This window comes from Scomber japonicus, chromosome 11 (assembly GCF_027409825.1).
Source record: "Scomber japonicus isolate fScoJap1 chromosome 11, fScoJap1.pri, whole genome shotgun sequence".
Classification (NCBI taxonomy): Eukaryota; Metazoa; Chordata; class Actinopteri; order Scombriformes; family Scombridae; genus Scomber; species Scomber japonicus.
Window position 1 is genome coordinate 13,275,475 of NC_070588.1, and position 11,927 is coordinate 13,287,401.

An 11,927-nucleotide genomic window follows, 5' to 3' on the forward strand; every position below is an offset into this window, starting at 1 on the left:
GCCTTCTAATCAACTTGATTTATATAATTATGCCAACGACGTATCTGGGTTGTACAAAATGTTCACATGTACTAAGTAATTGTCCCTTTCAGTTCCCAGCCAAGTCTCTTTAATTTAATTCTGACAAATAATAAACAAGAAATGTGTTTCATATAGAGCCACATGTGTCATCTCTCTTTTTCTTTTTACTGATGTTATGAACACATATATTCTAAGTATGTAGTAAATATGCGTATAACATGAATTGCACACTTCATTGGTGTGTCAAGGGGGATTCATAAATAAAGCTAGAAGTCATCTTGATTCAGATACAAGTGATTCCCAGTGATTCATGTACAGCTGTCGAACTGCAGTGTTGTCTGGGGAAATAAATGGAGCATAGTCATCGACTGCTGTCACAGTTCTGAGGAAAGTAATGGGCATCGTATGCTCAAGAGGAAAAACTACTACATGGAAGAAGGTGCTAATCCTTAGTTTCAAAGATGTCTTAATGCTGACTCTCTTGGGGATATACTACCTTCATTTAGAGCTTAAGTTTGATATTTTCCCATCACTTTATGTTTTAAGAATGATTACATAGTTTATGTATTTAGAGAACTCGGTGGTCATATCACTTAATTAATTTTAAAGATGTGAATGACTAATCATACTTTTCTCTGAACTCATTACAAGCTTTCATTTCACTAAAAAGAATCAGTTTGTTCCCCAGTGCCTCGTGCTTAATGTGTGATTTATCCTCTTTACTACAATTCACATGTACTCAACATCACAGGTGACCACTTTGCAAACTATGCCAAATTCCTGTTATGGAGCTAAATGTTGCAAAAACACTGACATTGTCCTCTGAAGGGAAATACACACTAGAGGGTCACACAAATATACCTGAAGAAACTTTATTATTTATAAAAGCCCCTGTACATAGTCACTTTACAATGACTAAGGAAACAAAGAAAGATGAGGATACATACACTTCAAAAGTGTGGAAGTTTCCTAACAATCAAATCACACTCAATCAATGTCAAAATCTGTTAAAACATTGTTCACACTCACAATCAGAAAAGATTGTTAAGCAGTAAAGGAAGGAGTGTTTTGCAAAAACAATGGATTACGTATTGTACTACATGTCAGACACACGCAAGAAACGTTTTTTGGCAATGGAAACAAAATGCCAGAGAGAGCAAAAAACTAAAACTAAACCAACATCAGCAGATGCCAATGTCACTCTCATGAGGCCTGAAGCTTGCTGACACATAAATTGATCAGACAGAAGAATCACCTTCAGCTCTGAAGAGGTGAAAACATCTCCTGGATCACAGTGTTGGCAAACACTTCATTCACACCGTGGCTGTAGTGTGTTTGTATGTTTGTGAGGCAGCTTAAAATAACAAGTGACAGTAACTGCACAGCAGCTGTAAGAGAAGAAGGACTGCATGACCAGTGCCATCCTACAATCACTGTATAAATCCCATGTCCAATATAAGATACATGATCAGATAGCAACATCAACCAAAAACCCCCCAAAAAAACCCTACCCTAATTTGATTACTCAGTAGTATTAAACTATCGATTAAAAACTCTTTGATATTCCAGCCTTTCGTAAATCCCAATTTGTGTTTGATTACGTTTTCTCTGAAAATCTGTGCATCACAACCTCAGTGGTGGTAATTAAATGCTGGCCAGTTTACCTTCAGATCACTTCATCTCACAATCTCATGCATTATTTAGAGGTGAAGTGAAGGCTTTATTCTTGCCTGAGGGCAATAACATCAGATACACATTTCACATGCATATGTTGACTGATTTACATCTTCTCCTCTATATATGGTAACATACCTATTTTTAAAAGCATGATAATTAGCTAGTTGTTTCATTTGTTCTGTGATGATTGTGTGATGATGCATTTTTTCACGTTCACTTTCATGTTAAAGTCTTATCTCTGATTCCTTATGATGGCAAAGAAATTAAATGACAGCATCCTACCTGCAAAATAATGGAAACATTTCACAGTGAATGCTTAACAAGCCTAACAAGGATTGCTTGCCCCAGAAGTGAAGTGAATCAGATGGTAATAATGATAGTAGGTTGTAACCAGTTGGAGTTGGAAGCTCAAGTTCCATCTGCTTACTGACAACCCTTAAGGTTTTTTTAATTACCATGTTTAAGTCATTAAAACGCTCAAAAAGACCATCCATCTTCAGTCACGTAAAAGTTGACAGAAGTTAAACCATAACATCAGATAGGAAAAGCTAATTTCAAGGTAGCCCTTAGCCCTGTAGAAGAAGATGGGTGGTAAACAACAGTGTAGGTGGGTCAGTTCTCTTTATGTTAAGCATCTATTGGACCACCTTCAGGCTGTGGCTGCACATATGTCATAATAAATATTATTTTAGTATAAATAGATCAGATGTTTTGTCATCGGGATCTGTAAGGCACCCTGCCAAAGGATGTCTGAATATGTATATGATCTGTCTGCATGCCTTCAAATCTTTATATATATATATATATATGAGTATGTGTGTGTATGCGTGTGTGTGTGTGTGTGTACCTATTGTTACACCTGAAGAATTTCAACCGTGATAAAACCAGAGAGTCTAACAGAGTCTCAGTATTAATGTTGCACTGGGTTCATAATGAGAGCATTAATACAAAGAAAGACAATTAGTCCACTCCCAGGGCTCGGAGCTGTCTCTCAATCTCGTCGTCAGAGATGGTGGCTTGTTTAGAGGAGGAGGCAGCACTGGGGACGCTCTTTCCTGCAGCTGGAGCTCTCACCATCTGGACACACACACACACACACACACAGGAGTGAAAAAACCCATTAGCGTGCCCAATTCAAACTTGACTCACATACACAAACACAAAGCTTTGTGTAAAATGGTTAGCAATGTATGGCTGCCTACTGCCAGTCTAATGTCAAAGCTGAAACCTTTTCAAAACTGATTGACTTTACTGAAGCAGGTATTGTAGGAAATGTTTAAAAACTTTCTGTCTCCTCATTAAAGCCCACCTCAAATTTAATTTGAAATTTTTGCCAGAATAATTCATTCATCTCCTTTGTAGAAAAATGGGGTCCATGCGTGAAGTTTCAATCAAATGACTTTTATCTCTAGTTTGAGTTTCCATATTTGTTTGTTAATGGTCTATTTTTTCCTGTGCTTTAAGGCTTATCAACTAGTATTATGTAAGTTTACAACTCATCTCCATAAGACATCATTTAAATGTGTAGATTTCAGTTCAAACTAGACGTGCCCTTTATGTATGCTGAAAGAGTGCAGACATTTATCTGCATTTGTTAGTTTCCATGCTTATACACATGGCAGAATTACTCCTGTGAATATATATTTTAAAAAAGAAAACAAAAACATCTGGTTGTTTATTTGCTCAGGTTCCCAAGTCTTTATGGTTGATCTGAGAAAGCTTTTATTGTTCTGTTTTCCCAGGAAAGCACATTATATGAGAACATTCAGATTGTTATTTGTCTTTTATTGTGATTGAGAGGTAAGTGCCAATTAGGGCATTTTTGTGAAACCACCTGTTTGTTCTCTCCAGCTGCTTGCTTATTCATTGGACAGTTTGTGGGTTTGTGAAAGGTAATTACTCACAGAGGCCCCCAGGGGGAGCCCGCCTCTCACCAGATGGGCAGCCTGGCAGTTACACAGATTACAGAAGCCACAACTAGAAGAGCTGAGGGCTAGCCCCACCGTGTGGCAGCTGGAATACATGTTAACAGCCAAGTGAAGGCCACTTATTTTTATTCTTTGTAAAATGTGGCAAAACCTTCTTTTCTGTTGTAACTTTTATATTACAGCAAATTTGTCAAATTGTATTTTAATTGATGAAACTTCACCTGGATAGTGACAGTAATGTAATTAAATAAAAGCAAATGAAACAATTGATTTAAAAGTGTTTTCTAACAGTATATAGTGCTAAGTAAGGGTTTGTTTATAATTCTATGCTGGAAGTATGAAGGATGCTGAAACCAAAAAGTGGGTCTCTTGCTGTCTCTCATATGGATCTTCTTACCTTTCCTGTGATCTCAATGCCGATCTCATCCAGGACCTGGTTGACAATGTCCTGAGATTCTTCTTCATCCCCAGACTCGTCAAAGATCTCATCCAATGTGTCGTTTACTGAACAGACAATGAGACAGGGAGGGTGGAGATAAGCACAGACAAGTCAAACACACTGATTTTCAATCACAGTTTGGACTTTGACAATCTAGTTGTTAACTTGTTTTTTTAAAGCTGTTTTGCAATCAAGTGTATTTCATTGATTTGCCTGTGTGTCTGCATTTACACAAGGAATTGAAAAGCGTCTTCAACTACACATCATATATTCATATTTCTCTGATTTCAACACACGTCACCTCTCACACGGTTCACACACAAATCCTGACAATCTGGTTTTGGAAAGCCAGTAAATACCAGAGCTCTTTGTGTTTGCACTGCATGTTCTTACTCATTTCTTCAGTCATGCCCATCTTCATGTTCTCCTTCTGGAAGTCTTGCATGGTCTTCAGGGTCTTCTGTGGATCCATCTTTTTGTTCACTGCTTGCATCGTCTGTACACAGGATTAAAAGAAGATTAGCAAATTTCTTTCAAGGCTGTCAGCAGATCTCTGTCATACTGGCTGTTTTAAGACTTTCCTGTGTTCATATAAGAATTTATTCTCACTCAAATACAGAGGATAAATTACTCAACATGGTAAATTCCCAAGGAGCAGATTACAGATGATTTCCCGTACTTAACACACATGAGCGGGTGTCCCAGGGTAATATTCGTTTGGTTGATACAGGCTTTTAAAAGGCTTGATCTGCATCCATTAGCACATTAGGATAATCGAGATACTGCAAAAAACACTAACTAATTCAGAAGTGATGCATTGCCCTTGTTCCTGTGAAAGATCAGCACAAACATGGCCTACTTTCACAACTGAGCCTGACAACAGAGAAGATATATTCCTGTCTCATACTGACATATTGCTCCAAACCGTGTCAAGCCACATGTCTGATTATCCAGAGAGGAAAGTGTTGCACTGTTCATCGACTGGAAGCTGCACATTTTTCTTTCTAGAAAAACATTTAATCGCTGCATCGTGTCTGACATAAAATCATTAACACATTCTCTCTTTCTCTTTCTCTTTCTCTCAAACAGCCGCACATCATCACACACCATTAATCTGATCCTAATTATATTTGACCTGTCTGTGTTTGCTGTGTGTGACTCAGTGCTGCTCATATCGCTGCTGGCCAATTACTACCTCTCACACTTCATTAACAACGCTGAGACTCGGCTTAAAACATGAACAGACCAATACATTAATACTTTAATTACAGCACTAAAATATTGATACCGGTAAACACTGAAACTGGTTCATGTGCAAAACAGCCAAGCACCTAACTTTTCCAACAGTGAACGGAACACAGAAGATATGAAATGTCTAAATGGATTTGGAGGTTAATGGAGGGATGCATTTAAAATATATTCCAGTTTTCTTAGGCTAAAATAATAACATATTAAGATGTATAAGCACTAAACTCATAACAAAAAACTCAGCAGCCCATTATTACAATGTACAAGTACTGCTTTTCACAATATCTTGTATTTTAACAGACAATAATAATCTGATTTTTATTTGGCTGTTAACAGTGAAGGCCTTTAAACCTTTTAAAACCCAACCCAAGACCAGGTGAACTGAATGCCAGGCTCAAGGATCTCACCTTGGCTGTGGAGGACATGGCACCGGCCATCTTCATTTGGGAGTTCATGACCTTGGTCTGCGTAGACATGGAGGTGACCTTGGAGCTGACAGCGTAGGTGCGGTTCTTCTGCTTCCGCAACTGGACTAGCTGCTTGGCGAGGATCTTACATGCCTCCCGGTTACCGCTCTTAGCCATTTTCTTGATCTCTGCCTCCTGGGAAGGGAAGAGAAGGGGAGATGAGGATTTGAGAAATAGTTTCACTTTCCTGACACTAACAGTTGTGTCTGAATGTGTGAAAATCTTAGCATATGTGCAGTGTCAGTAAACAAATGAAGTTAATTAGTTTTTGAAAGGGCAGAAGCAGCCCATGGCGCCAAATTATAATCCAAATATACTGTGGATATCTGGAACGAATCCATTGAGGCTACTGAGAGCACAGGTCTTAGTAAGTCATCTGCTTAATGGTGAGAAAAATAAGTATTACCCAATATTTACAGATAATGTTCTTGTGTATAAGTATTATAAGGAATAATGGCAGAGCAAAGGGGCTACTTTGAAAAACATAATGCCAGTGAGCGCCACCAATTCTCCTTCAGTCTCGGCAATACAGCATGCTTAACCATGTCAAAAGCTGCATTAAGACCCAGGATAATCAGGATGGATGAAGGACGGGAGATTTTAGACATTCATCATTTGTCTGAGAAGCTTCTGTTTAGTCTGTTGTTTCTGTAATATGTACACATAAGAACTGATAAATAAACAATATCCACAAAGCTCCACAGAGACCAAAGTATTGGCAAATATAGACACAGACTATAGTAAACACAGTCATCTGGATCAAGCCTGACTTACTGGCAAGCAAATACATACTTTTAGCTTTAGTAAACATGAGAAAACACAAATGTCCACAGGGACAGAGAGAGAGAGAGAGAGTGAGAGAGAGAGAGAGAGAGAGAGAGAGAGAGAGAGAGTTAGAGAGTATGTGTGTGTGTGTGTGTCCCGAGAGAAAAGAGTGAGCTCCAGGTTACAGTAAACTAGCCAGGGCTCTCAGCACTGCTACAGCAGCACCAGCATTTTGTTTATTTCTCGTGTGTGCGCTGAAAGCATCCTCTTCAGGAAATAACAATCAATTATTAATGTTTTATTGTCAGCACACACACACACACACACACACACACACACACACACACACACACACACACACACACACACACACACACACACACACACACACACACACACACACACAGAGGTAGCAGGTACATTCGTTTCAGTCTGTCTTTGCCTGCTTGTGAACAGTGCAAAACATCAAATAATGCCAAAAAGGGAAAAAAAGTGCTCTCCTCCACATGAAAGAAGGAAGCACACAACTGGGAGGCTGTTGGGCTTTACCTGGTAGGCACTGAGAGTCTGTCTGCACATTTCTCTCATTAACAGATGGACAATGTGTTGCTGCAACAGCTCCCATCTAAATATCGTGTGGATTTTACAGATGTTGCAACCAAAATTCAGTAAAATCAAATCATCTTTCTTTCAAGAGGCCAAATTTAATCTTTAACAGGATTTTGTCTCAAATTGAGCTAACATCAGTTCAACAGCCATAGATAGATATTTGTATTGACTCCAGCAAATGAAACAACTCAATTCATAAAAGAAACCCCAATGGGTGGGTGCTGGGTGGGTAACGTACAGTCACGATTGTGCTAAACCGCAAATATAGGTCATTTCCATATTGCAGCGAAGGTTACTTTTATTCAGAATGTGCGACAAAGCTAACTAGACTAATTAGCGGAAATCATTAATGAGAAATAAAAATGGTGTTCCCTGGGGAGGTAATTATGTCCTGTATGATATTTACTTAATACAATAAAAGGGGAGAGGACATGGCTTTCATCTTTCAGTGAGGGGAAATGTTATGTGCGTCTCTGAATATAGCCTAATCATGTAACTGTGTGTGAGCCTGCGTGTGTGCGTGAGCCTGCGTGTGTGTGTACGTGAGAGAGAATGGTCTCATTTGCCCGAAGCGAAACCACCATACCAGATCTGTGTCTTGTCTATTAATTTAGACCAATTAGCCAATCAGGATAACTCCCAAAATGTAGGAAGGAAGTGGAAGTTGTGTGTGTGTGTGTGTGTTCGTGTGTGTGTGTGTGTGTGCATGTGCATGTGCATGTGTGTGTGTGTGTTGGGGAACCAGGGGGGTCTTAACAGGGCTTTGATGCAATATGTAGAAATCTATGTAAAATGCCATGCAAAGGAATATTCTGTTCCCCAAATGTTGTGCGTGCGTGCGTGTGTGTGTGCGTGTGTGTGTGTGTGTGTGTGTGTGTGTGTGTGTGTGTGTGCATGTGTGTGTGTGTGTATGGATCTCACCATTTGTTTCTCTTGCTTCTCCAGCGCGGCTCTGTCCCTGGTGATCTGTCTCTGAGTACCGCGCAGCTCCTTTGATTGTTCTTTGATAATGTCTTATGAGAGACAGAAAAGAAGACACATCAGCTCTGTGAAAACTGCAAACATTAATTAACACAAAACAATGTTTTTTTTTTCCACGTTTCTCTTCCAAAATACAAATACACACTTCTGAATTCATGAGATTATATCTATGAGCTTTTACTTTAGGCTTTCAAATACATACAGTTTTCCACATCACTTGAAAGAGCCATAACAATTAGCTGATTAACTGATTAGTAAATTGAGGGAAAATTAATTGCCAACTATTTTTATCATTGTTTTTTTAGGGAAATAAATGAATACATTTACTGGTTCAAGCTTCTTAAATGTTAAAAACAAAAGAAGAATATTTTGCTGATTTCTTTGGTTCTCTATGATAGTAAACTGAATATCTTTGTGGTTGTGGACATTTGATGACATGACGTGTGTCACCTTTTTCATTTTATAAACCATATAACAAATCCCAAAAATTCATCAACAGATTGATCAATAATGAAAATCATGTCAAACTACAACACCTTTGGCACAGTTCTCCTCTTTCATTGTTCCCTCCAAATAAAAAAATGCAGCTACGAGAAGTGGTTGAAATCTGAGTTCACTCATGACTGATACAGCCAACATAATCTGAAGCTGACAGATGAACAAAAAGCGCAGCGGCAGTGGCGGCAGCAGGGGCAGCTTTTTATTTTCTTTAATGCTCTGTAAGGATGATACATTTCCAATTTGGACGTCACTACGTTTCTAGCGCAATGAAATTAGAGAGAGAAGAATCTGCGTCAGCTACACAGCTGTGAAAGAAATCCAGCACATCTATTGAGTGCCTTCATAGTGAGCAGAGTGTGTGTTCGGTGTGTGTGTGTGTGTGTGTGTGTGTGTGTTTGAGCGCTCATGCACAAGAAATACCAAATCAATCAGCAGCACAATGACGCTGCCAACTGTGGAACAGAGGCTCCAAACCACCCACAAAAAAACACAAAGTGGCATCATGTGAGATAATGCATGACCCTGAGGTCCCACCGTGACTACTGAGTGAGGGGACACAAGCATGAACACACACACACACACACACACACACACACACACACACACACACACACACACACACACACACACACACACACACACACACACACACACACAGGACCTCGATAAAGACAAGAAATTCAGTTACAGTGGTGCCACCTACAGTTAAAACTATTGTAAAGTGAATACTGAGCACAGTTCTGATCTCAAATCTGATCTAAAGTGTAAGGTGAAACTTACAATGTCTTTTCCATAATTTTAAATATAAATTCATTTTAAAGTATTAAATAAAATGAAGATTCTGAAAAAAAATCAATTAAATTAGTCATGTCAAGTCTGTTTCATCACACTACATAAAACTACAAATTTGCCTTCTAGGGCGTTATAATCTGCACAACATCCTCCACCCTTAAAAAAGTAAAGAGGGAAGAAAAAAAACCTCTGGAGGAGGAACAGAGGAGCAATTCCGAGAGAGACAGACCCTGAGCCTAAGTGGGAACCTATATGGAGTTTAGTCATTATATTCTTTTAAAAAAAAGAAGAACTGAACAAAACAATTGATTCAGCTTACGTTACTGTATTAAATATCATGAAATTTGATATTGGGGTTAAAAAGCAAACTTCAACAAAGTGAAAAAAATACTTAATCTTTCTAAAAAAGTTCACCAATCATGAACTGGATCAAAACACGTCATATCGTTGGACCACTTGTGAGAACGCCGCATGTATACGTATAAGATGACGTGCCGACAACGTCTCAAAGTGGGAGGGATATCGTCCTACAAATATGAGAGGGACTTAACCCCCCCACCCCTCCTTCTTCCATTCGCCAAATAACCTGAAACAACTTCGACTACCCCGCCCTGGGCAACAACGGAAAAAAAACCTCTGCATCCAGGTAGCGAGAGATGAGAGAAATGAACAACGTGAGATGGGGACTGCCAAAATGGAAGATCTGATAATGGCTCGGCTTGGAGTAGAGGTAACAGAGAGCACAGTGAGTACAGTATGCGGATGATCCGAGTGGGTGAAACTGGAATGACAATGGTGGGAGGAGTAGGTAGGTGGTGCTATGAAAAAGCATAAGGAAAACATTTGTCTTAACTTACAGAGTCTGTTGCCAAACCTGCAGAAAGTATACTTAAAGATTTTTATAAGAAATTCTCTCCTCAAAAAAATAAGTTTGGGGTACAGGTGCAGCGAGGATGTATCTGCCTGAGGAGTCAGTAAACTCAATATTTGAAATAGAATAATTGATTCATTCATTTTGACCTTGTGAGGCTGATTACTGTGCCTGCAGAAAAAAGGTTTAAATATTTAGATCTGAAACACTTTTTTCCCCCCTGAATTTTAACATCACTATACATTACTGACTAACTATAATGACAGCATTACACAGGGTCATTATGCTCTACATTACAGATACAGACAGAAAAAAAGGATTTGTGATAATATTACTGTTCAATCAGGCCATATAGTACTGTAACCAAATTAATGAGAGATAAATGTTTGAGGTTGTAGATTTGGATGGATTTGGCTTAAATACATAATATAACCCATATAATCCATGTCAAAATGTCGTTAATCTGAAGAAATTATGATACAAAAATGTCATAAAAACTAATGTTATGTGCTAGCTGTATGTCACATCTACCTGACATGAAGTGTTTAGTGTTTTAACATGCGTTTTTATAATAATTTGAGTTTTAAGTTTCCCGTTTCATTGGAGAACAATTGCTTCACTTTAGCTACAGACAGACAGACAGACAGACATCCTCTTCCCATATGGACCTGACGTAAAAAGATAGCCAAACTAACGATTATCATGAAGGGGGCAAACCTCACCGACCACACTAACACTTTATATTATTGTAGATACTTCAGCTGTAATCCAACCATATACCAAAACATGTCATTTTCATCTAAAGTACATTCAGTTTGGCAGCTTTGGCTCTTCAAAGCCCCGTTTTAGACTACAGTCAGCAGTGTGACTGTGACTCACACACTAGTCAGCCCCAGAACAGGTTAAACAAGTTAATTGTGGAGAGAGTTATCTAATTTAAGATGGGAACAACACGGCAGTCTGAAGCTAAAAACAAGTTAGCTAGCCGCTTTACACAGAGCAAACTTACCATCGACAGTCTTCTTCTTGAAAAGGGAAGCCATGTTTTCGATTTGTATGAACTTAAACACCAAAATACAAAAAAAGAAAAGCCCTGTTGGGATATACTACGTGATTCCTAATGTTATATCGCCGTTTAGCCGACAAACCGGGGCGTTGTGTCAGTGTAGCAGCCTCGGCTTCCTGGTTGACTTTCTGTCGGAGTTCCTCAGCTGACTAACTGGCTCCACGTGACGTCACCGCGGGACTATCCATGCTGCCTTCAGGTCTACCTCGTAAAAAACCCGACTCTGATCAGAAAAGCGTGTTTCGAGTGTAAAGACGATTTAATATAAAATGTCAAGACTGTAGCGTCACACTCAAAATATAATCTGAAAGCCTATGTGTACTTTAAACACAGAAATTTAGCTACATGCTTCTTTCCGTGGGCCATCAGGACACCAAACACCCATATGAGCCATTAATGCATAGTATGTGCAATACACTTAGCCTACTTATATGCAATAACTGCCTTTATCATCTTTTTTTTAAATAATTATTTATTACATGCACCTGTAGTGTTATATTGTATTCCTATTATTTCGTGTATCTGTGTTTTATATGCAATGCATTGTTTGTAGTAAATAACA

General features: G+C 38.8%; 1 protein-coding gene across 1 annotated transcript; it reads right to left on the bottom strand.

Annotated features, from left to right (window-relative positions):
• Positions 1 to 885: 885 nt before the first annotated feature.
• On the bottom strand, positions 886 to 11,485 carry chmp2ba (charged multivesicular body protein 2Ba). The gene is made up of 6 exons (XM_053329260.1): positions 11,309 to 11,485; positions 8,076 to 8,167; positions 5,721 to 5,915; positions 4,459 to 4,561; positions 4,024 to 4,130; positions 886 to 2,775 (listed from the first exon to the last, which is right to left on the bottom strand). Exons 1-6 carry the CDS (start codon positions 11,340 to 11,342, stop codon positions 2,659 to 2,661), a joined length of 648 nt encoding a protein of 215 aa, XP_053185235.1. The 5' UTR covers positions 11,343 to 11,485; the 3' UTR covers positions 886 to 2,658.
• Positions 11,486 to 11,927: the final 442 nt, after the last annotated feature.

Bases quoted from the DNA above. Each gene is read 5' to 3' on its own strand.
- chmp2ba (XM_053329260.1), bottom strand. From the start codon at position 11,342: ATGGCTTCCCTTTTCAAGAAGAAGACTGTCGATG. The intron at 4,562-5,720 runs GTGAGATCCTTG...TCCTGTGTACAG, and splicing joins CCATGTCCTCCACAGCCAAG to ACGATGCAAGCAGTGAACAA. The intron at 2,776-4,023 runs GTAAGAAGATCC...GTGTGTGTCCAG, and splicing joins GCATTGAGATCACAGGAAAG to ATGGTGAGAGCTCCAGCTGC.